The following is a 26,229-nucleotide window of genomic DNA, read 5'->3' as shown; positions in this document are numbered from 1 at the left end:
TAGGATGCACGAAAACTCTCTAAATTGTGCAGCCATGTGCAGAATAGTAAATTCTTTGATCTGAGTTCACATTTATGCTTGGGAATGGTATGGTTGCTCTATAGCGTCCCCTAGTTGGTTTTAGCCCTTGGTTTGTCTTGTGTTCTGAATGTAAAAACAAAGTTTAAACGGGAAAAGTATTAAGGGAAATTTCACAGTTCAAGGTGTTTTCACTGTTGCTTTGTTGAACTGTTTTTAAAGTTCAATAAATGCAACATATTTTTCCAAAAGTCAACGAGTAATCCTGTTAAATAATCGTGATTTTAATATCGACCAAAATAATTGTGATGATGATTTTTTCCATAATCATCGCAGCCCGAATATACAGCCTATTTTGGTAAAAAAAAATAATAATATCAGCCTATTAGTAATACTGGTAATAACAATTGGAAGTAAGGGTTCTCATGTGGACAAAAATCAGAAGTGCTGGTACTCAGTATTAGGGAGTACTGGCCCTGACTGTTTGTTTTCCATGCCAGACAGGGTCCAGACATGTCAGGAGACAGTGAAAAGATCTTCCATCGCAGTCTGGACCTGCTCCACATCTGGATAACAGACTGTAAACGGGTGGACTTCACCCCCCAGAGGAAGTCCAGCCTCGTGGAAACGTTAGAAAACTTCCTTAATGCTGAGGTAACCACGTATATTTTGCCCTGCACTTTCCGGAGATGGCCTGTCAGTCAAATGGCTGCACTGTGACATACTGTACAGTATTTAACTCTGGGATTTGAGTTCCTGAAGGGGGCTGTTTCTGCTCATGCTACCTAAACAATTCATCTGCTGTTAATTATAATCTCTCTGCTGTTGGAAGCATCAAACTTCCTGTGTGACAGCATATTTTGTGGGTCAAAAGACCATGGGACACTGGGTATTTAGAACAGCCAAAATTAAAGTCTTTGATGAAGCATACAACTCAAATCACCAGTGCAAAAGGCATCAGTTTTTTTTGCAGTTCAAGCTGTTTAACAGTGATCGATCACGTCACATTTTCTTCTCTTTATGAAACCGGGGCTGGATCTCCCTTCCCTTAAATTGCATCCCTGTTTCCTTCACTTCGCTTCCCTTTCGAGGAAATCATGGGAAGAGCGCGTAATCGAGGAAATGAGACATCCTTTCCACTGAAGGGTCACATGAATTTGTCAGCAGTATGGGCGGAGTTAGCAACGGCTTTCAGCTGCACGTCTTCCGGGAAGGCTGCTCTCGTGTATCCCCGCTCATAGCTCCTTAAAGATCCATCCTCGTTCCGCCATCCTCGCTCCTCCATCCTCAGTCCTCGCTCCTCAGGCAGGAATAAGAGCTTTGAGACAGCCTTCACGAAGGAGGGACAGAACAACTTCCGGTTCAGCCGAGGAGCAAGGAGTTATCAAGTTAGAGAAGTGAAATTCAGCCCATGTCTACATTACTTCAGTCACGACCACTTTGTCAATAAATAGATTTTATTCATCTGCAATTTGTATTTGGCTGTATGGCTCTGTTCTGGGGCCTCCCCGCACTTCCACTAACATATGTGGAAAGCATGAGGCACACCTCCCTGCCCTTCCATGTGCATACATGGAAAGCCTTAAGCGGGGAGAGCAGCAGTGCAGGATCCCCCCAGGGCAAAGAACAGAGCAGCATCAATGACAGCAGCCACGACATTGATTAAGTCAGACAACATGAATATAAATTTAAAAGGAGGAGCTGGGGTGGAGGTGGGTTGCAAGCGCTAGCAGAGATGCAGCAAGGTAGGCTGGGAAAAGCAGTTTAAATAAAGCACTGTATTTGTAAATCCAATCATATGCTTAGGAGGGAATCAGCTGAGCTATCAGCTGGTGTGCTGGCTTAGGGACTGTCAGCTATGAGCTGAGATAATAGCCGAGCTTGACTCCGTGACCTGCCGGAACTTACGCTATGCTCCATATGTGGTTGCCTCATAACGTGTATTTTTTCCCCCATAGGTGATTCCTGTAGACAGCCGAGGGGAGGCCCTTCTTGCTGCTCTCCACAGCCCTCCTTCAACGACTTTGATCCAAGGAAGAGGAAGCCTAATCAACTTTGAGGAAGATGATGATTCTACGAGTGTGCATTCATCTACTGAGGATCTTGGGAGAAGGGTCAGTATAATATGGTGACAAGTTCTGCAACTTTGTTTGCGTTTTGTAAATACTTTCCTGTGTAAGGACACAGGAAAGGTCATCAAATGAAAAACAAAAGTTACTCTGTTCTTCTCAAGGGGGTAAGCTTCGCTTCAGAGTTCGAACCTCCTATGGTGCCATTTTTTTCATGCTACCAAACGATCACCTGCCGTTAGCATCCCATTGACTCCCATTCATTTTGGCGCCACTTTGACAGTGAATAACTTTACATCTGAAGCGTTTAAAGACTTTATTTGTCCATTGTTTATTTCTAAAGAAACACGACAATGTATAAAAGGCTCCATTACCTTGTATCTCACGTTATGGCTCCGTAGCAGACGTTTTTATAAAAATAGGCTAACGATTGTGTCATAACCACGCGACTTACTGTCGCATAGTAGAGGAATTACCGTATAGTACAGGAGAAGCTTGCAAGCAGTTTGGACTTACATTAGCTGTTTAAGTTTAATTACTAATGTTAACTAGCATTTTAGTTAGCAGTAATTAGCCTGTGCCTATGTTATCTCCTTACATATACCTACGCTCTCCGTCTCTGTAAGATTGGGAATGATTGAGATTTCTCTTGGCACAGCTACCAGAAGACTTCCAACTTTCAGACAGGTTGCTCACGTCACATTTACGTCGTCTCTCTCAGTTGGAGGCTGCTCAGTAACGCTCGGCGCTCACCGGAAAAATGCTTCTAATATCCTTCACTGGTCTCCATCCAGAGCAACGGGATCTGTTGGTCCAGTTTATATACTGTCTATGGTTCTTCCCAATCTTTTTTTTTTTCTCCCTTGTATGTATATATATATACACACACATATATATATATATATATATATATATATATATATATATATATATATATATATATATATATGTATGTATGTATGTATATATATATATATGTATGTATATATATATATATATATGTGTGTGTATATATATGTGTGTGTGTGTGTGTGTGTGTATATATATGTATATGTACATGTGTGTATATATGTGTGTGTGTGTGTGTGTGTGTATATATATATGTATATGTACATGTGTGTGTGTATATATATGTATATGTACATATATGCATATATGTGTGTGTGTGTGTGTGTGTGTGTGTGTATATATATATATATATATGCGTGTGTGTGTGTGTGTATGTATATATATATATATATATATATATATATATATAATAAGAATTAGCCAAAAGACTATTGTTCATCTGTAGTCCCCTGGCCTCAATGTTAAAAAAATGCCATTTTAAAATACAAAATAACGAAAAAGAAAGGCAACACAAGCAAAGCAGAAGTTAGCACAAAACACGACACAGAACAGAAGCAGAAAGATTAGCAACAAAACGAAGCACAAGGCAGAAGAGGTTACAAGATAATAGAGTACATAGATCAGACAGGACAGCTGTTGAGAGCAGTAAAAGCAATAGTGAACTAAGAGGAAACAATAAGTAAAATTCATACATGTTGACATTGCAAACTAACAGAATACATACATAATAAATCATTTTGGGGCTGACATGTATATGTATTGACCAAACATAGTTTCAGCTGCTTAGTAAAAGACGTATATGTATACAGTTGGTATGATAGTAACAATAAATTATAGCAATTATAGTAACAATAAAGAGCATGTCTCCTCTCTTGTCAAATCTCTTTAGTGGAGATTCTCGAGAGTGGTGGAGCCGTCTGCATCCCTGCCTAAAGACAAGACCTTCTCCATCGCCACGGCGCTGCCTGTGCCTTTCTACGGCTCCCTGGTGGCGGGCCTCTCCAACGTCTGCCTGCACAGTGAGGAGCCACTCCCCTTCAGCCAGAACGAATACAGCGCACAGCACATCAGCCAGCAACTCACCCTGCTGCAGCAGGTACACACACAGGTCCACTCCCACAGCCCGCACCCAGGCTGCTGTTGTCTTTTTGTTTCACCACTAGAGGGAGACATGCCTTTATGAATGCATAGATGAATACAGTCAACCCCTGATCTCATGCTAGAGTTGTACCTTTTGCAACGCAGGAAATGTTCCAAGGATGTCATCCAGTTCATTTCCTCAACTCCAGAATACACGGAGTCAGGGACAAAGCGTCGACCCCAAACAGGTGAGAATACTGTTCTGGCTTTACACACCGTTTACTGATGTTGCTTACAGACGGGTCAAAATGGAAGGTTTATTAGCGAGGTGGTGGCATAGATTATTTTTTTTCTCCTGGAAAGATGAACACCATTCCTCCAAAAAATATTCCCTCATTTGTTTTTTTTTGTTTTTTAATACTTTATAGCAGGAGTGTGTCAGTTAAAAACGTACATTTGCTTACATATGATGTTGTTCATATTTATAGTATTCCTACGACGTTTATATATTTTATAATGACAAATAATATAATAATAAATTAGAGAGCATGAAAATAAATACATTTATGATAATAATAATAATAATAATAAATAACCGTAAAATAAAGAGGAAAAAAGTCAGTTGAAATAAAGTAGGCTATTATGTTGGCGCACATACACATACAGTATACATACACATGCATGCATACATACATATACACACGTATGTACATAACTACACACATACATAAAGGAAAGAAAAATGACTCTTCAAACACTTCAGGGCTGAATCTTTCAATATAGTTTAATTATGATCCTCACAGCCAACCACCCTGATAATCGACCCATGTATTATGTAAATAATATCATAGGTTAATATGCAAAAATTGCCATTTAGTTTAAAAATACCTAATCCCTAATTTCCCAGAGCCGAAGGTGACATCTCTAAATCCAGTTCAAAACCCAAAGACAAAAAAAGACAGAGGTGTTTGGCACTGTTGCTTGATAAATAGCAATAACGATTAATCAATTCTGAAAGTTTCTGGTAATTAATTTCTGGTAATTAACTAATCATCATAATTGTTGTTTCAGTAATAATGTCTGGTGTAAATGTTCCTACATCTCTGTGTATCCCCCCCATCAGGAATGTGTCCCAGCATATCCCGCCAGCAGAGGGCAGCGCTCTACCTACATGTGAGGACGGAGTCCTCCGGCAGCTGCTCACGCATGCTGACAGTGTTTCTAACTGGATCTCGGCTGAAATAGTCATCTGTGACTCCGTTAAGGTGAGAGGAGACCTGAACTCGTGGAAGCAAGAGGGCCAGCGGGAGAAAAAACAAAAACAAGCCATTACTGCCACAGCCGGTGCTTTGACTTCTCATTTGGATGTCAGTCACAGACTTTACCCATTATGTGCTTTCTGTCGCTTCTCTAGTCTCATGGTTGAATGGTTTATAAAAAAGGTTGGAACAAGAACACATGGGTCTTAAACCTGTCTTCTTTGGGCTTCATAAGTTGTCATTTGTCATACAAAAAGCTGAGAAACTCAATAAAAAAATAAATTTATTTGTATTATTATGGACACTTTTTTGTCCCTCAGCTACTTTCAAATAAACACTCAATTTGAATGTTATGATTTTTAAATAATCAGCTCATTTAGGACATCTTTTCAGATTTTTGATGTCTTTCATACTGACGTGTCAGCTCAAATACTTCAGCTAGGGCTGGGCAGTATATCAATATTATATCGACATTGATATATGTGGCTAGGTATCGTCTTAATCTTTTTGTTTATCATAATATCGTCATATGACCCAAGTGTTGTCTTTTCCTGGTTTTAAAGGCTGCATTACGGTAAAGTGATGTCATTTCCTCAACTTACCAGACTGTTCTAGCTGCCTTTACCCACTTAGTCAATGTATCCACATTACTGATGATTATTTATCAAAAATCTCATTGTGTAAATATATTTTGTCAAAGCAACAACCCTACAATATTACCGCAATATTGGTAATATTGTGTCGTGAGGTATTTTGGTCAAATATGAATATGTGATATTTAAATATCGCCCAGCTCTAACTCCAGCTATTGTACTTCAACTATCTCTGGTGCTTCAACTTCACCTTAAGGGGACATGTTACGCTCACTTTCAGGTTCATACTTGTGTTTTGGGTTTCTTCTAGAACATGTTTACACCCCCTCCCCCAACCATCTTGTCGGTGACTGGCTGGAGTGGTTTGTTGTATTTTGGTGCACAGCCTGTGACCCTAGTGTTTGTTTGACGTTTACGCCCCCTGTGTTGTCTCCAGAGACCGGGTTTTTTCACAGTGTACTCAGGGGACAGGCAGCTAGCGGATCAAGGAGAGATGCCTACGATTTGAGACAAAAATGTAATCGCGCTGAAACCATGCAGGAACTCATAGTGCACCTTTAACTCTCCTCCCGAAAAAGCCCAGTCTGCTCTGATCAGGCCCCCAGGAGAAGCGCTGGGCTTTGAAGCCAATTTGACATAGCGGCCAAACAGTGGAGTAACATCTGCTGGGTCTGTCCCGTAATGCCCTCTGGCCCAAACAGACTATTTCCCATAGACTTACATAAAGGTGAAAGAGACGTCTGTTAATCAGTGGATACTTTCTTTTTTAAAGGAACACGGCGACTTATTGGGAATTTAGCTTATTCACCGTAACCCCAAGAGTTAGACAAGTCCATACATACCCTTCTCATCTCCGTGGGTGCTGTAACGCTGTCTGACGGCCCCAGAGGCAGCAGCCCATCACAGTACATGCAGGTGAATGGTTCCATCTAGCCTACTGCTCCCAATAAGTGACAAAATAACGCCAACATTTTCCTATTTACATGTTGTGATTTGTAGAGTCACAGCGTGTACAAAAAACAACGTAACATGAGACACAGCCATCTTCTAACTGTAAACAAACCGGGAACTATATTCTCAGGCGGAAGAATATAGTACTTGGGCGGAATGATTTGCTTTGCAGCAAGCCTGTCTGAGAATATAGTTCCCGGTTTGTTTACGGTTAGAAGACGGCTGTGTCTCATGTTACGTTGTTATTTGTACACGCTGTGACTCTACGAATCACAACATGATGATAGGAACATGTTGGCGTTATTTTGTCACTTATTGGGAGCAGTAGGCTAGCTGGAACCATTCACCTGCATGTACTGTGATGGGCTGCTGCCTCTGGGGCCGTCAGACAGCGTTACAGCACCCACGGAGATGAGAAGGGTATGTATGGACTTATCTAACTCTTGGGGTTACGGTGAATAAGCTAAATTCCCAATAAGTCGCCGTGTTCCTTTAAGTATTTGATCCGTTCGATCTGATAACATTTGGAAAGTCTAGAAGGGCCGCACAATTAAATTATTTAATCCCCATTCAAGTTAGTAGCTCAGTTGCTCTCATACAAGCTAGTCTCCCTTTGCCAGACCTTCCATCACAGCGCAGCGGAGGAGGGTCTGGCTAGTCCACACAGCGTTCCTGGATGGGAGAAAAACGTGCTCTGGTTGGCATTTCTTTAAACCAATCACAATCGTCATGGGCGGTGCTAAGCACCGGGCAGAGCCAAGGTGCAGCTGCAAAATAGCCTCGGGAAGGAACTTGTTTTGATGGAACGTGTACGTTCAACGGTTGTTTTAGTCTTGCAACAGAAAACTCAGATTGGACAGATAGTCTAGCTAGCTGTCTGGATTTACCCTGCAGAGATCTGAGGAGCAGTTAACCATAGTCCTCAGAAATCCACCGGAGTTTAGAATTCCAACACAAAGAAAGCGAAAGGTAACGGACATCCGTCTGAATTTGAACGTCATGGATATAGACTACATACAAGCTGACAGTTCAACTGCTTACGGAACTTAAACTTGAAATTAAAAGTTCCAAATGCTTTTAGTGATTACACTTCAACTAATTTCAGGTTCTTACTTCAAAAACAACATTCTTAAACTGCAATTCCCATTCAAAATGTCAAATGCAAATAACTTTTTTTTGAGACATTTGAACCTGTTCACAATGCTTTGTTAACAAATAACCAAGCACACTTGCATTGCACAGTGCATTGACAACTTTGACTATATGTAGTCTTTTTCTTGTTGTTTTTTTTCCAGTTGGCATGCTTCATTCTGCAGCCTCATGTAGTCCCAAGAAAAGCATACCACTGTAAAGACCTACTGGGGTTTTGCATTTTGCCTCGTTTAGCTTTTCCTTGTTTTTAATTGCAAGCTCTCCTCCCTTGCAGACACAAGTTGCTTTGCTGACCAAGTATCTGTGGATAGGAAAACACTGCTACGAATCAAGGAACTTTGCCACAGCCATGCAGGTCCTCGGAGGTCTGGAGAACGTGATTGTCAGGCAGTTACCAGTAAGGCTGCATCTCAAAAATTCCTCCTCACACAAACTGAGTTTCTGTAATAAGTCAGATGCCCTCGAGGTAAACGTTTTCCTCAGCTGTGATAGAATTGGGTGGTGTTTAATTAGTTTCACAAATGCGTTAATGCATTCAGATAAGATGTAGAAAGTGTGAGCACGGTGAGGAGGATTGTGCCTGTGAATAAGAGTCATTTAACGCAATTAAAAGACATTGTTTTGAGAATATATAAGAAATTTCTGTATTTCCATGGCTTATATTCATTATATTCATCGACTCTTATGTTGCATTTAAAGCCAGGGTATAATTAGTCTTCCTTTAGTAAACTGTTAAATAAAAGTGCCTCCTCTCTTGCCAACAGGCTTGGAAACATCTGTCTTCCAAGGTTTGTGAGATCCTGGAGGAGCTGCGAGCTGTGCAGGTGTGTGTGTGTGTGTGTGTGTGTGTGTGTGTGTGTGTGTGTGTGTGTGTGTGTGTGTGTGTGTGTGTGTGTGTGTGTGTGTGTGTGTGTGTGTGTGTGTGTGTTTGAGCAAGCACACACGTATGTTGCTTGTAACTGAAGGCTGGTCACATTATGAAACTAGGCTGCAGGGCAAACAAATCAATACAAAAACAGCTTCAAGCAAGCCGCCTGTGTGCTGAGAGCTTACAGCTGGCTCTGCTTCTGAAAGTCACCGATGCATCAAACAACATGCGTCACTCTCCTGCCAACTTTTCTGTATTTAGCTGTATCAGGCTGGGTATCGGCAATGATTTCCCGAATCGATTCAATTCCGATTCACAAGGGCCCAATTCAATTAAATGTCTTCTGTTGTAAATTGTACAAGCAAGAAGCCACCCTCAAATGTTTTACCAGGTTAATGTTTACATTAAGAATTGTATGTTTAAAAGTTTAAAGTAAAAAGTACTTTTTACTTATACATCCATGGTGAAAAAGGCATATATATATATATATATATATATATATATATATAAAGATTGATTTCTGATTATTTGAACCCAGCCCTAGTAGAGAACCATGCTCTCTTGGCTTTTTAATGTACATTTGTTGAAAATCCTCTCCAACTCTTTCAATCAAATCACTTTTCAATCAATTTTCAAAAATGTTCTAGTCCAGTGAGAACTCATTTATTTACTGTGCGGTTAAATCGCTGTCTCCTCAGGTGTTTCTGAAGAGTGACGACCTGTGTCTGATGGGGGGGGAACCCAGGAGGAGGAGGCCCACCCTGCCGTCGGCGCGCATCCTGGCCATGCACGTCCAGAAGCTGGAGATCGGAGCCTTCACGCTCACCACCGGAGCTTACAAGTGGCCCAAGCTCAGGTGAGGGGAGATCACTTTTAGATCTGTGATAAGCTGCCACTGACCTCATGTGGCCGGCCAATGTCTTGTTTGTTCTATTTCTGCTTTTTGTCTTTCAACTTCCAGTCTCTGTTGCTATGGAAAACAAAAGGTTTTGTCATATTTGCTGACACTGACCCTATGTTCCAGTAGAACTACATGAAGCAGGTAAAAATCTGGTTCTTCTGGCTCCACCTACAGCCTGTAGTGTGATTCGCAAAAATCCACCGCTCCCTGTTCAGATGCACCAATCAGGACCAGGGGGGGGTGTCTAACTGCGTGTCAGTCACTGCTCATGCACATGCATTCATTCTCCCTTGTGGGGGGAGGGGCTTAGGAGACAGTTTTGGGCTTTAGCGGAAAGGGGGGAGGGAATGAGAAGTTGTTGATGTTCAAATTTTTTGGCTAAGTCCTGGATCTTCCCAATCCTACCTACTGCACCTTTAACGCCGAGCAAAAAATAACAAAATGTGCAAGGGAGGCCAAATGACTAAAAGGCTTAAACAAGGGTCTCCTCATGTTTTGATGAAAAACAGATAAAGAAAATAAACTAACTAAAAACTATTTCAAATAGAACTAACACATTTTAAAACATAATAATTTTCCCATTGATAAAAAACACAACAATGAAGGCTCTGACACACCAACCTGACGGCTGACCGTCGGCAGAAAAGGCAGTCGGACTGATCAGTCGGCTCCCCGAGGTCAAAAAAGTGCCTCGGAACACACCGAAGCGATGCCGACTTGAGCGTACGTTCTGCGCATTGTCAGCTCTCGGGCTTCTTCTTGTGGAAGAAGCACTGATTCGCTAGTCAAGGGCTAGTACTCCACCAATCAGATTGGTCATTGAGTCCGACTGCCCACTGGCCGATTCAACAAGTCAAGTCGGCCAAAATGGATCCCGACGGCTCCTTCGACTGACGACGGCACGGAACACACCGAACAGACTCGAGTCACCGACCTCACCAGACTGTCCAACGGCCAATTATGGGGTTGGTGTGTCAGAGCCTTTACATTAGTACCATGATTGCAGTGGTGGAAGAAGAATTCAGATCCTTTACTTAAGTAAAAGTACTAATACATTGTAAAGATACTCTGTTACAAGTAAAGTCCTGCATTGAAAATGTATCATCAAAAGTATCATCAGGAAAATATACGGAAAGTAAAGGTAAAAGTACTCAATGCAAAGTGTTTAATGGTCTAATCATTTCAGCTGGACTTGTAGGCCGTTATATTGTTGGGTAGTTTAATTTATAATTGTTAGGGAAATTTTGATTTACATACTTTTTTTGCATAGAATAAAATTATACTGAATACTCTAAACAAGATAACATGGAGCCATTGCGTGTCCTTGTGTGGAGCACGGTGTGATGCTGAGGAAGGAACAGGCGCTCTCTGACTAGATAGGGGAGACGTCATCGTCTCTTACCAGATAACAACTGACGACACCAACTCTTGTATCATGATTATCACATTCTACATTGTATTATAAAAAGCAGCTGTAGAGAGCTTTTTGTTAGGTCATTGTCTGTACTATTCTGTAGTGCGGATAAGGCCTCCTTGTTGGGTTCTCAAGTAAAATGAACTTTAATATCTCTTCAGTGGTCTCTGTCTATTCTTGATAATGTAATTATTCTAGCAATAATAAAACGTCGTATATATAGACTGCATGTGTTTTGTCTGCAAAAATCTGAATTTGTAAAGTAACTAGTAACTAAAGCTATCAGATTAATATAACCGAGTAAAAAGTACAATATTTCTCTCTGAAATGTAGGGGAGTAGAAGTAGAAAAGACTCAAGTAAAGTACAAGTACCTCAAATTTGTACTTAAGTACAGTACTGGAGTAAATGTACTTAGTTACATTCCACCACTGCATGATTGATCCTGCATGCTGTAATTTTCACTCATGGGATATTGCTGAAATGGATGTACAGCCAGTGAAATTAGCCTGCTACTTATCCTATCCTGTGACACAATATATTAACAGTCAGTGTCATCAACTGAAAATGAGCTCTCTCTCTCTCCCCACATCCCAAGAATCCATCTATGACAAAGTCGGCCAACTCGCTATGAGTGTCCTTCTCCTTCACTCCAATATGGCCGTCCAGATGCCGAGGTCACAACAAGTGGCGGTTGGATGGTAATGGCACAGCTGTTGGATTTGGGTTGTTGGTAGGGGGTGCCAGTGTTGCACCAGATGGCGCCCGTGGGATGGGGTTTGATTGGAAAGGAGGTTTCAGGCCAGATGCTGAGAGGCGACTGGCTGTAGCCAGATGTTGGGGTCAGGAGATCTAGCAGGAAAAGGCAGAGACACAGCTGGTTGTAGTGGACCCAGGGTTATCCCCGCTCTCTCTAAATCAGGTCACAGACAAACCTGGTGAGGCTGCCAGAGGAAGGAAACTTGGGTAAGATATGCATCTAGATAAGAGCTGCTTAGATTAATTGATTAGTAACTAATAAGTTTGAGTCATTTTTTTAAAACAAAAAGTAAAACTTATCTGATTCCAGCTTCTTAAATGTGAATATTTTCTAGTTTCTTTACTCCTCTGTGCCAGTGAACTGAATATCTTTGAGTTGTGGACAAAACAAGACATTTCAGGACGTCATCTTGGGCTTTGGGAAACACTGATCCACATTTTTCACCGTTTTCTGTCATTTTATAGACCCAACAACTGATCGATTAATCGAGAAAATCAACAATGAAAATCATCATTAGTTGCAGCCCTAACCTAGATATAAATGCTTAAAGTGAAAATGTTTTCACTTTTCCTTCTGTTCTTTATTCCTATTTCATGTTGCTCCGCCCGCTCATCCACCTGTCCGTCCTTGGCTCAAGGAGCATAGCAAAGGTTGTGAGTCAGGTCCACGCCTTCCAGGAGGCTGTGTACCCCTACAGCCCAGACCGGGAGCTGCAGGCCTACCTTCGGCGCCGCATCGCCCGGCTTGCCACCTCTGACATCCACCTATTGGCCGCCGACAACGATGCCAACTTCCAGCAGTCCAGCGAGCGACAGACACGGAGGATCCAGGACACGCTGAAGAGGGTTAGGGCCACATTCCAATGAGCCCTGCCCCCGGTCACATCTAACAGCCCAGAGCGAGTCACCACCACCAGGTCAACGCCTAATGTCCAAGCCCAGACTGAGGCTCCATGCCCAAGCCACGACCCTCGCATGTCTCTGTTGTCCTGACAGCAGAGCCTTACGGACTGGAGAACTTTTTCTGCTGTCATATGTTCACTATCCGCAAAGGACCCTTAACCTAAAGTAACTAATATGTATATGTAACTTTTAAATGTTTCTGAAACTGAGTAACTTTCCATCTGATGATCATAAATGACCTGTAACAAATGAGACTAACAGTGAAATGAACACTAGTTTTCTATGTTTTTTTATTAATGCCTCTGCCCCGGTCCGATTTTTCCCGCAAAGTCAAAAAAACGATTTACGGCAGGTAGACGGCGCTACAGTAACACATTCTGACGGGTCACAGATTTCGGTGTAACACCGGAAAAGCCTGTGTTAGCGTATCCAGCCAGGTAAAGGGTAGCAGGAGATTTCTTTATATAGGCCTAATTGTGTTTTTATTTTGTTTTACAAGTTATCTGCTGTAGTTATGGCTGATACTGGGACAGGGCCATCACAGAAAAGAAGGAACTTTAACGACGGGAAAAATCCGAGTCACACTCGGTCAGGCTTTCTACAGATAGAGACAATTACAGGATTGTAAATGATTCAAAAACATCCCCAATTGGCCCTCAGGTATGCAATATGTCTATTTTATTATAAAATATAACTTTAGATTGCGCTATGCGGTTGTACGTCAGTAGCAGACATTAAATGACCTCCCCCTTCTATTTAGCGCGGATGTATTATTCCCCCTATACTATAGGAGCCTATATATACTAGCATCCGTGGGTTTCATGAAATATGCTATATTAATCTAAGTTGTTACGTTTGTTGCTACAACAAACTCTTAATGCTTTGGCTCGTGACACAGTGATAACGTTATCCGGTTTAGGTCACAATACATCCAAAGTAGGCTAAGTTACCATATGCAACACTTGAAATGCAACGATGCGTCTGTAACATATTCTCTTATTGTAAATGAATGATTTTCTGTGTGAGCCAAACATTCATCGCGACTATATGACCTCCCCGTAATGCTAATTCCTAGACCTTTACGACAGCAGGCGTGGTAAAAACACTACCGCTTTTGTCCAAAGGGGCCGCTGAAATCATCACAAACTGAAAGTTACATACAGCCACTTTAAAGGAGACCTATTATATACCGTTTTCAGGTTTATAATTGTATTTTGTGTTTCTATTAGAACATGTTAACATGCTTTACTGTTCACAAAAACAAGATTAGAGCTTTCCCTGGCAGTTGCATGTAGCTACATGTAGTAAGCAGTGGATTATAATAGTAGTATAGCAGCAATTTCTACCATCGTAAATCACAGATAAAGGCTGCTAAACCAAATACTACACAACCGGACATGTTCCAGCAGGAATGTGACCTAAAATTTGAAAGAAATTCACACCATTTGCAGCCAAGATTATAGCTTTCCCTGGCGTTAGCATGTAGTTACATGTGGCAGGGTATGAAACGTAAACACTGCCATAGCGTGCCGCCTGGAGCAGATGACCATATATGGAAAATCGGCTCTTTATGACATCATACAGAGCCGAGAGTAGAACAACTGTTGAAGCTGGAGCATTCAGAACAGTGGGAAATCTGAGCTTTCGGCTCACAGGTTTTTCTTTTAAATATGTTTATCTCATTATGTAAAGCTCTGGCCATGTTTAACATTAACATCGGACATTGTAACACTATAGTTATGACAGAAAATAGCATACTAGGTCTCCTGCAAGTCAATCATTCAGTTTAGACCCCAGGCAACTTTAAACGTTAATAGTTTGCAATGATTTTTTTCTCAGCTCATATATTGACATTTCTAATCATTATTTGTGAATTGACCCTGCAGTTTGGCTCTTTAGGCCTCATGTGGACTGATCATAGCAGCAATGCAGACTGCATGTCCAACATCAAGGCTGGATTACCAACATGGCGAGTTGGGCAGCTGCACCAGGGCCAGAGACCCCCAGACGCCACAGGTTTACTTTGTAGCAATGTGGTAATATGATCGATTGTAACTTTGTTTGGGAATATGCACCACTAAAGCAGGATATCAACTGACACAATGAGGGCCTTTAGGTGGAATCCTGCTTTTCTAGCCAGGGCTCTAGGATTGGCAATGTCCGTATGTCGGGCAATCCCCCACTTTGGTCCAGACTGAAATATCTCATCAGCTATTACATGGATTCCCATGAAGTTTGGTACAAATATCCTTGGTCCCTAGAGGATGAATCCTCATGATTTTAAGGATCCCCTGACTCTTCCTCTGGTGTGACCGTGGAGTTCACATTTGTAGTTTTCAGTAAAATGTCTAGACAACTATTGGATGGATTGCCATTGAATCTGCTTCAGATAATCATGAAGCGGTGATCACTTCACTTTGTGTTTACCGCCATCATCCTTCAAACCTTTCATTTCTCCAATACTGATTTATTGCAAAATATAGAGCTGCGAAAAGGTCGGGGGGAGACCCATGACAAATATATATTTGATGTTGCTGAAACATGTTTGACTTGTTCGAAACACGGCAAAATAATGCAAAATGTATTAAATGTACTGAAAGTTTTATTGATTATATATTTTGCTTAACCTACGACACGTTGTTTCTACTTGTTTACCGATTAGGAGTTTACCAAATGAGATTTATATGACTAGATTGGTCCATTAATATCTAATATGAATCCCGTTCAAACAGCACAATGTGAAATAATTGCATTCATTATTAATCATGTAACAGGAACATAGAGTCTATGGTCGTGAAGGGACGAAGCCAGACGAGCTTACTGTCGGGAGAAGACCTTACCGTTACGGAGAAAATGATACAACATAATGAGATGTCAGTGTGCACAATGTTATTTGAACAATGTTGATGTTCAGTCAGTGTCTATTTTTCTATATCCCCGCCTGCCCGCTCTCTCTCTATCTCTCTCTCTCTCTCTCTCTTTCTCTCTCTGTGGTCTTCTGCCGTGAAACACACCGTGGAGATGGAATGTGACGTGCTATGAAGATTTGCTTAATTTAGCCAAATAAATGAGATTTTCTAAGCCCTCTCTTGCCAAAGCGTATTATTGTCAGACAATATCCGTGATGGAATGGCTGTGTGGCAGGTTCCAGCCCTGTTAAATCTGTCAGGGGATGTGGAGTGTGGCGGTTGGAGCTATAGCTGCTCTTCCTCTCCTCCTGTAGGGCTTTAAAGGTCCCATGTTTTTTTTTTTTATTTATTATAAAGCAGGTCGAAGTGCTATAAATACTGTGAAAGGATCAAAACGTTCAGTCCACAGAGAAAGCTGAGGTCTTCGACACACCAAACAAGTAGAGAAATTCCGCCAGATGTCACAATCCCCTTTCTTTGTGTTGGAATTTTAAACTCGGGTGGATTTATGAGGACTATGGTTAACTGCTCCTCAGATCTCTGCAGGGTAAATCCAGACAGCTAGCTAGACTATCTGTCCAATCTGAGTTTTCTCTTGCACAAACAATTTTACAGTGGCTCTGTGCAGAGCTTATCGTCGCCCACGACGATTCTGATTGGTTTAAAGAAATGCCAATAAACCAGACCCTCCGCAGCGCTGTGGATGGTCTGGCAAAGCGAGACCACTGCAGGGTAAATCCAGACAGCTAGCAGGACTATCTGTACAAACTGAGTTTTCTGTTGTACGACTAAAACAACTTTTGAACGTATACATGTTACACCAAAACAAGTTCCTTCATGGGGCTATTTGAGGCAGCGTACGGGGCTTAGCACCGCCCAATGTGATTGGTTTTTAAAAAAGGACAATAAACCAGAGCACGTTTTTCTCCCATCCCAGAATGCTGTGTGGACTAGCCAGACCCTCCTCTGCAGCGTTGTGGAGGAAGGTCTGGCAATGCGAGACTAAAGCAGAAGTAATGCATCATTTTCTGTAATGCCAAGTGGACTTCTGGAACGTTATCAACTCAAACTCATGTTTATAAGCAGTTCTCATAAATTTAGAAAAAGTCATGAAGTATCAAAGTGTTAAAACACTGTTAGGCATGTTTTGGACCTGTTCTGGAGGGCCCACACCAGTGGTGGAATGTACCTGTGTACAATTACTCAAGTACTGTAGTCAAGTAGAATTTTGAACTACTTGCACTTGAGTATTTTCATTCCATGCTACTTCATACTTCTATTTCCTTACATTTAACAGTAAAACAATGTGCTTTTGAATCCACTACATGTATCTGACAGCTGTGGTTACTTTGCAAATTAAGGTTGTACTTGCAAAACTAGAGTACTCGATCTATCAGTACATCAAGCATGTAAAATCTGCTCCACTTCAACATTAAAATTATGCTTATGCATTGTCATTTTAATCTAAAAATGACAGATTTACACTCATTTTTGTTCTCTACTGACTCCTAAAACTCCGTAGCTGCAAACTTCGGTCACAAACAAATAATGTACATCATTCCTCAAACCCGTACTTAAATCAAACTTGCAAATGCAGGACATTTACTGATAATGGAGGATTTGCTTGAATAAGTGACTTTTTCCACCCCTGTCCACCACTGACAGAAAATACAAAATCCTATGTATCGTGATTTTTTTCCGCGACGATTTTTTAAATCGATTCTTTTCTCTAGAATCAATATTTATTTTTATTTATTTTTTTACCAATGATTGACCTAAATATTTTCTGTTCATATGGTACCGCCAACAGCGACTACATCATATCCGTTTCCAGCTAAACAGACTGAAAGCAGAACATGCAGAAAATCCATGTTATGTACTTCTTTACAAATGAAATAAATGTCAGACTGACTGACTGACCTGTGATGTACATTCTTCTTAGACAACAATTCGTTTTTAGAATGTATCATGATCTATTGCCTCTAGAAGTGTATTATTCAACTTTTGTTTTTGTTAAAGAAGGAAATAAAAACCGACACAAATCGAATCGGCACCCATGTATCACGAAATAATTGAATCGGTACAAAAGCACATCATCCCAGCCCTGGTAAATATTGTCATACATAACCTGAAAAGGCTCGTATAAAAACAATGGAAAGCCCAAAACACATTAATTATATTTGCCATGTGAGTTATAAAATATATAGGATTGTAATGCCGCTTCCAAACAGCACAGAACCTATAGGATGATTATAATTTTTTTGTATCCAGGCTCCCATTAGAACTTAAAATCCCTGGATACAAAAAATTATAATGGGAAGTGACTTGTCCTAGCCTTTCCTCCGGGACAGGCAGAGCCCATATGCAGGCACAGAGGTGAGGAAATCGCCGCAGTGTGAAGGCGACGTCCCGGGCGCTTTACATTGTTATCTACCGGGATCAGGGCACATCTTCAAAGCTTCAGAGATAAAGAGCTCCAAAAGGCTGAAGGGACTCCTGCCTCCACAGCGACACATCGCCGATAAAAGGAGACAAGCAGGCCCAGCCTCTTATCTGCTTTGTCATATAACTAAACGATCAGTTTAGCGCATTGTCCCTGCGGAGCTGCATGCGGAGAAATCTCCCAGCACCCGCAGGTTATAGCCCGCAGGGTTAGGCGCTGTCTGTCTGCCTGCTGGAAAGTTGTATTTGCGTCTATTTGGTAGCTAATAGACATGATGTGATACTGTCAGTCATCGTGTTAACACCCAGTGGAGAGAGGGCTGGGCACTCAACGCCAATGAAAAGCGTATCATTTGACTTTATAGGGATCTTATTCATTTATTTTCCACTGAATGAAGCTGCCTCTCTTCTGATTCTCTTTGTCTTAATCCACATTAAAAAAAAAAAAAAAACACTTGAGAAAATTAGAAAGGCAAATACACTACCAATCACAATAACATTTCCCAAAATATCACAAATGTAATTTAAATGATCTGCACACATACATACTAAGTGCAAAAACAATAAAAACAATCAAACTTAAATATGAACTGTAGGCAAGCTGCAAATACTGTTACTATTGTAAATATTCCTTCCACGTTCATTTTAAATCAATGAACCATATAAATGACTAACTGCTTATGAACTTAAAGGATTGCATGCCAATCTGCAAAACACCAACCCCTGTATTTAGGCCCCTACAATATAGGCCTACTGTAAGTGCTATCTGTAAAATATGCAGCCTTTGGTATGTGAAGCAGTCAACCGGAGGATTACCTCATCCTTCAATGAGCTTGTTTGCGCCCCCCACCCCCCCAACCCCCACCCCCAGCTTCCTCGAAGCTTGTTTTAGCATATCTCTATATAAACGGGCCGACAATCAGCAGTAATTGTGTTGCTACTGTAATACCTTTGATCTGTAATGTTTGAAGCGCCTCTGTGCCAAATACTGGCTCTTGGGTAGCCGGCGCCAGCACTCACCGGGGTATCAAAGCCATGTCAATACCAAACCAACCACGATTACTTTCTCCCATTCCAATTCCATTGCTCATTGCAGAGAGCTGAGGTATATCATTTACCACAGATCAAGTACCATGTGTAATACACGGATCACTATAGGATTAGGAACTCAAATGTGGAGCTGCTACTTTAATACAGATATATACAGTATGTCATATCATCCAGGGGATGGAGGAAGTATTTACATCGTTGTATTTAATATACAAAAGCAATACCACACTATAAAAAAAATACTGCAATACAAGTAAAAGTCCAGCAATTAAAAGTGTGCTTAATATTACTAACATGTACTTTCAAAACTGAAAGTAATCACCGTGCAGAATAGCCTATGCTATTGTTATAATAATTGATTTATATTGCTGATGCATTAATACAGTGGTTTTTGAAGTGGGGTCCGGGGACCCCCCAGGGGTCCTTAAGGGGATTCCAAGGGTTCCCCAGCAAAAAGGGGAATGTATGACTATTTTGGTCATTGGTTTCATACACTTTCTGTAATTAAACATCTGCAAGTAAAAATCCCATCAGGGACCCTGGTTGAGATATTATAAAATGGGGGTCTAATTTTTTTGTCCTTGACATGAAAAAGTGTGTGAACCACTGCATTAATATGTAAGCAATAGGCTGCTTGTTGCAGCTGTTCGAGGTGGATTTGGGTAGATTAGTCTGTAGCAAAGCTCCATATTTCATGTAACGTCTTATTTAATAATAAAATAGCGGAGCACAGAATTAGCTCTTGAAATGAAGTAAAGTAAAAGTATATAAAAGCATAAAATGCAAACACTAAAGTAGAGTTGCACTTAAGCAAAGTTACTTTCCACCGAATATCTAGATGCTTTTCATCCAACTAAATAGGCCTGTTTTAAGGTAATTAAGATAGCCATTAGATCAGTCATAGACAAATTAAGTTATATTGTTTAAAGTCAGAGTCCTAACTGAGCCCGGCCTAAGAAGACTGGTTATTTTGACACCTTTCCCCCGGTGCTACTGTATGCAGGCAGCAGCAACATGAAAGTGGTCTCCACCTCTGCAGGAGATGCAGCTGTTTCTGTTTCTCCAGAGCCCCCAGTGGTTTCAGTCAGTCGGGGCGGACAAATGTATGAGCTCAGGACGGTTCTCACAGACACGGCGGCGCCAGGTCTTCACACACTCACAGGATATGTAAAGACTTCAATAACGAGCCATTAACCCCTAATCATCGGGATCGATCAGGCGTTAACAAGGGCCTCTACATATGCAAATGGGAAAAAAACCAAAGGCCAGGGCGCTATAAATGCCGACCCTGGCCAGAGGCTGCTACCACACACTCCCTCTGACATCTGCTGGATTTACAGGTCACTGAGCAGCATTGCGAACATGGTGAAATACTTTTCTGTGGACTGGCTGGCCCAGAGCCATCAGCACACCGCGCTGACTGAGGACGAACACGGAGCTGGCGTGGATACTGCGCCGACCTGCAGACCTCACATTCCCTGCATGGTGCAACCGCGCCCGCCGGCTTTTGGCAAGGGTTACCTGCAGCCAAAACCCAAAGCATCCAAGCCCGATGAACACATGGAGCCAGCGGAGAGAGAGAGCGGGCAGGACTCCAGCCTGATGTGCTCCCCTTTCCATCCAACACGCTGCGCCTCGCCAAGTAAGTACAGCAGTAGAAGTAGTAGGCATACATACGAGTCCTCTAAACTTTAAACCGACAATTCAGTTTTTACGCACAAGCACTGTTTGTAACCAGAGTTTCCCCTGCACTTTCAGTTTCAGAAATCAGCGGGTATTCCTCCGGGTACGAGAGCGAGGCGGCTTCCTCTGAGGGAAGCGACATGGAGAAGGACGGAGCGCAGCGCCGTGTGCGCACCAAGTTTACCCCCGAGCAGATCGGCAAGCTGGAAAAGATCTTCACCAAGCACAAATACCTGGATGCTGGAGAGAGAGTGAAGGCAGCGCAGAAACTGAAGCTCACAGAAACTCAGGTAAGAAGAGACTGAATGCAAAAAAAAAAAATCTGTTCCAAATGGTGAATAAAGATCCCATGTAAAGGAGGGCAAAACATGTCATTTCACTCCTAAAATAGGGCTCACATCACAAAAAAAACAACGCTTTTTCAACTCAGTTGAACAACAACAATGACGGATTACCTGTGTCTGCATTGCTCTTGCTGGATACTAACTTTATTTCGTGCTTTCTTTCAGGTGAGGACCTGGTTCCAGAACAGGAGGATGAAGTTGAAACGGGAGGTGCAGGACTACCTTGCTCCCCACATCCCACCGATGATGTTCCAGCCTCTGCCCCCGGTGCAGTATCACCGCGTGGCCGGACAGCGACCCCACTACCCCGCCATCGGCCGGGCCTTTTACCCGCTGCAAGTAGTCCCGCAGCTGGTGATGCAGCAGCAGCAGATGCCCCCTCACCACCATCCTCATGTCATGATCCGCAGCCCACACTTCTACTGAAGAACTGTCAACCAGAGACTTTTCCCATTGAAACACTTAAGAGTCCAAACAAGTGCAATCCAGAGTGCTTTTATTTGATGTGTGATTTTGTACTATATTTGATATAGAAAGTTGTATTTAATTCTGAAAAAAAAGTCTATTTATAAATGAATAAAGTTTATCTTCTATACTGCAGCACTAGGCTCTGCCTTTTCTTTGCTTTGCTTTGCTTTGCCTTACATCAGTGGTGTAGTCTATGGGATACACAGGTATAGGCAGTATACCCACTAAGAAAGCTCCAGGATTTTCATATACCCACCTAAAAATGTGCAAGGGCACATAACAACATACTTTCCATAATATTTTTGATATATTTTGAATTGTCATCTGTGTTTTCCTTCGCATAGGCTGAATAAAGATATTTCCACTGTAAATTGGTGCATTAAAGTGTATCAAAATGCAGAAAATTAAGTCTTTGACGCTCAAATTTTCCTTGGGGGAGCAGACCCAGATGCCCCACTTTGATATGTCCATTCTGGTCCATATATTTATGTAGAACAGCATACCCACTAAAATACATTAGACTACACCACTGCCTTGCATCCATAACATCTAAGCTATTAGATTACAACAACACTGGGTATCTTAAAAGATACAGCTGATGATATTATCTGTATTGCAGGATCAGTTCAACATGAATAGATCATCCTGTCTTTCATCAGAAGGCGGGAGGAGGTCTTGAGGAAAGGACTGATAAAGTTGGGAGTCATCCATTAAGGTTAAAGGCTCTTATCACAACTCATTGTATGGATCTCCTGGTTTATTCTCTCCTAATATGAGACCTAAGCCCAGTAAAACCAATCTATGTACACAAATCAAAATAGATGAAATCACTGAGGAGTTTGCGTTAAAAAAAAACCCGTAACAAATGCATCAAACAAACATCAAATTCTTAATCAGTGCCATTGTGGTTTCTCCCATTGCACCTATGGGTGCAAGGGCGGAGGTTTTGTTAAAACATTGGTGGGGACACATTACAACCAGTAATCCAACACTTAATTTTCCGGCATTGTGGTTCATTTTGATGCAACTATTTGTGCCTTTTTTGTATCAATTTATGCTAGAATGTCTTTATTTATTTTTTTAAGCTAATTTTTTGGGCCTTTTTTCCCCCTTATTTCAAGTGACAGTGGATAGACAGGAAAGGTGGGAGAGAGATGGGGGATGACACGCAGCAAAGTGCCGCAGGTCGGATTCGAACCCGGGCCGCTGCAAAGGCCTCAGCCTACATGGGGCGCACACTCTTACTGGGTGAGGTAGAGGTTGCCCCAGAATGTCTTTGTTTATGTAAAGGAAATTATTATTAGAAATGATTGTCCAGTATTGTTCACTTCATTGTTGTAGGCCTATTGAACGGTTATTTTTTTGCCTGTTTTGGGGTAGTCTTTCATATTTTTTGAGGTGGACAAATCTACCTCTTGTAAATATTGGGGGGGGGGGCACATATCCCATGCATGTCCCCCCCCCCACAGGAATCTACACCTATGGATTGGTGCCATATGCTCTGCCTTCACGTGCATTGTTTGTCCCCATCTCTGCACTTCAAACGCCAACTAACGGGGAAATCATGGTCAACAACTAGTCCTAATTAAGCCTCTCATTGATGAGTTTACACTTACAGCAGGATCCCTCTGCCCTGGCTCCAGAGAGTCTGGGCTTTTGTGTGGCCGAAGAATCTGATCTCTGGTTTGAAGTCTGAATGAGGCCTGCAGTTTAAACCTGATTGTGTTATGAGATTTGGAGATATAGAGACACGTTAAGGTAGTTAAAAGGTCATATACAGTATTCGAAAGCTGTGGGTCTTTTACATAATTTAGCTCAGAGCATTTCATTAAAACATTTACAGTCAAAATAAATCTCATGCAAGTGTCAACAAAAAGTTTGCACAAATTTTAACTGGTTTATTGAATCATCATTGTGCGTTGGCTCATTGTGACGACCCTGCTAGTAGTCAGCAGTGTCTGTTTGGTCAACTTGATTGTGTGATTGCGTGACGGCTTAGTTGACTATTCTTTCTGGTGGCACCTGGGCCCGGTGCTCCGAGATTGAAGAAATGTAGGGTGTGCTACTCATTCTCTCTCTCTCTTTCTCTCTCTCTTTCTGACAGGCACCCTCCCTGGTGATGTGTCTTTAGTTTATCCTTGATTGATTGATTGATTGATTGATTGATTGATTGAAATGTATTTTGAATGTCGTAAAATAACAATATTACACAAAATAGAAAGCAAAGAGATACAACAATAACAACTTTTCTTTTTAGATGTCCCAAAAGTAGTGGGAAGAAATATAGGCTACCCTTATTTAATCTCCACACACACACACACACACACACACACACACACACACACACACACACATGGTTGATTGTTTGATACTGTTTTGACAGCCAGGGTTAAGACATTTTAATTGGAAATATTTTCAATTTGGGGACTTTTGGCTTCTTAAAACAGCAACACGTGGCTGAATTATTTGATACTGCTTTGACACCCAGAACTGAGACATTTTAATTGGATTTTTTTTTTTTTTTTTTTTTTACTTTTAAGTCGTCATAAAACATCAACAAATGCCTAACATTATTTGATAGACTGTTTTGACAGCCATAATTAAACAAATAAACACCCACATATGGCTAAAATGATTTGAGATACACTGTGACATTGTATCCAATAAGGGAATATATTTGACCAATGGCACAGTAGGACTGAAAGACAACTAGAAACCGCTTTGTAATTGTGCTACACAGTAACATTTTAGTAAACAGCCGTGTATTGATAGGGGATATCACCCTGAATCACTTTATGCTGATGCCAGGTAACTGATACTCAGACTTACTGGCGCCAGCGCATCTCAGCCAGCCACGGAGGTGAGAAAAACCACAACCCAGCCTCTATTAACCTCAATTACAACGACCATCAGGTTTCTATCGTTCCGTTGAGAACCCTTAGCATATGCAAATAAAGACGTGTGGCCCTCCTATATAGAAGAGTCACCCACCAAAAAAAAAGGAGCAGCAACACACACGCCTTGAGACCACTGCTTAATACAACATGGCAAACTTCTCTGTGGAATGGCTTTCCAAAAGTTATTACGAGGCCGATGCACTTCATTCAAAAGTCCAGAGCGAAATGGAGGGGTTTGGGAAAGGATCAAGAAGCCAATACTCCCCGACGTCGCCAAACAGTAAGTTCACAGATCAACTTTGTCTCCAGAGTGGACAGAGAGCGACAGAAATTGATTTTGGGCTGGAGTAATTCAATTAAATGGTGTTCTTCCTTCCAGATAGTTGCGGTTACACGTCGGGGTCTGAGAGCGAGGTGGGGGATGACAGCGAGGGGGAAGCCACCCAGCAGCGGAGGATGAGGACCAAGTTCACCTCGGAGCAAATCAGCAAACTGGAGAAGGCCTTCTGCAAGCACAGATACCTGGGAGCTATGCAGAGGAGGAAGACTGCCGACAAGCTGAACCTCTCCGAAACTCAGGTGGGTTTGAGGCAATGTTACAGACCAGTGGTGGAAGAAGTATTCAGATCCTGCACTTAAGTAAAAGTAGCCTACTAATACCACACTGTAAAAATAGCAAGTAAAAGTACTGCATTGAAAATGTTACTTAAGTAAAAATGTGTATCATCAGGAAAATGTACTTAAAGTATTAAAAGTAAAAGTACTTCTGAAAACGATCCAAACTGTTCTGTCAATCAACTAAGTGTTTAATGATACTATAATAATAATTTCAGCTGGACTTGTAGGCCGTTATATTGTTGGGTAGTTTCAGTTATAATAAAACATATTTTATAAAGGAAATGTGTTTTGTGTGCAAACGTCTTAATTTATAAAGTAACTAGTAACTAATTAAAGGTTTTAGATGAATGTAGTGGAGTAAAAAGTACAATATTTCTCTTTGAAATGTAGCGTAGAAGTAGAGTAGAAGTAGAAAGTGACATGAAAATAAATAAATGTACTTAGTTAGATTCCACCACTGGTTACAGAGCGTTGGAGGCCAACGGTGTCAAAGGAAAATCACCGCAAAATAATATATGTGTGTGTGTGTGTGTGTGTGTGTGTGTGTGTGTATATGTGGGGTATTATATAAAGCATTTACATGTCTGAAAAGTGCTATATAAATAAATAAATAAATAAAGTCTGATTATAGTGCATATGTTAACAGCTGCCTTGTATTTCCCATCAGGTCAAAACGTGGTTCCAAAACAGGAGGATGAAGCTGAAACGGGAGGTCCAGGACCTGCGTCCTGATTTCCTGTCTGTCCCGGCCGCTCTTCTGTTTCAGCACCCCGCCCTGAGGGGACAGCTCCCCGCCCTGAATGGACAGCTCCACGGCCTGAGTGGACAGTTCCCCGCCGGCAGCGGCTTCTTCCCGCAGCTGCAGCTGCCGCGGCGGCCGCTCCATACTACAGCCCTGGCCGCTCCTCTGCACCAGCACCAGCACCAGCACCAGCACCAGCACCAGCACCAGCACCATCAGCCCCGTCCCCACCCGTCCATCATGGCTCCACACTTCTACTGA

At 41.7% G+C, this 26,229-nt stretch overlaps 3 protein-coding genes across 5 annotated transcripts in view; all 3 read left to right on the top strand.

The window, feature by feature from the left end:
* Positions 1–13,114, top strand: part of LOC116047849 (kinase non-catalytic C-lobe domain-containing protein 1) — a 59,135-nt gene extending 46,021 nt beyond the window's left edge. For all 3 annotated transcript variants that reach the window (XM_035992316.1, XM_031296855.2, XM_035992317.1), the window contains 9 exons: positions 519–672; positions 1,977–2,132; positions 3,826–4,032; positions 4,182–4,264; positions 5,140–5,281; positions 8,246–8,368; positions 8,736–8,795; positions 9,538–9,695; positions 12,551–13,114. In XM_035992316.1, coding sequence (XP_035848209.1) covers positions 519–672; positions 1,977–2,132; positions 3,826–4,032; positions 4,182–4,264; positions 5,140–5,281; positions 8,246–8,368; positions 8,736–8,795; positions 9,538–9,695; positions 12,551–12,779 — 1,312 coding nt within the window. In that variant the 3' untranslated portion in view covers positions 12,780–13,114. The remainder of the gene's footprint in view (positions 1–518; positions 673–1,976; positions 2,133–3,825; positions 4,033–4,181; positions 4,265–5,139; positions 5,282–8,245; positions 8,369–8,735; positions 8,796–9,537; positions 9,696–12,550) is intronic.
* A 7,147-nt stretch (positions 13,115–20,261) lies between these two features.
* vox (ventral homeobox) lies at positions 20,262–21,748 on the top strand. The gene is made up of 3 exons (XM_031296856.2): positions 20,262–20,858; positions 20,975–21,189; positions 21,409–21,748. Exons 1-3 carry the CDS (start codon positions 20,579–20,581, stop codon positions 21,667–21,669), a joined length of 756 nt encoding a protein of 251 aa, XP_031152716.1. The 5' UTR covers positions 20,262–20,578; the 3' UTR covers positions 21,670–21,748.
* A 3,007-nt stretch (positions 21,749–24,755) lies between these two features.
* Positions 24,756–26,229, top strand: vent (ventral expressed homeobox). Its single transcript, XM_031296918.2, has 3 exons — positions 24,756–24,888; positions 24,988–25,187; positions 25,894–26,229. Exons 1-3 carry the CDS (start codon positions 24,756–24,758, stop codon positions 26,227–26,229), a joined length of 669 nt encoding a protein of 222 aa, XP_031152778.2.

The sequence above is a fragment of the Sander lucioperca genome, chromosome 15 (assembly GCF_008315115.2).
Source record: "Sander lucioperca isolate FBNREF2018 chromosome 15, SLUC_FBN_1.2, whole genome shotgun sequence".
Classification (NCBI taxonomy): Eukaryota; Metazoa; Chordata; class Actinopteri; order Perciformes; family Percidae; genus Sander; species Sander lucioperca.
This window is presented reverse-complemented; position numbering and strand designations above follow the sequence as displayed.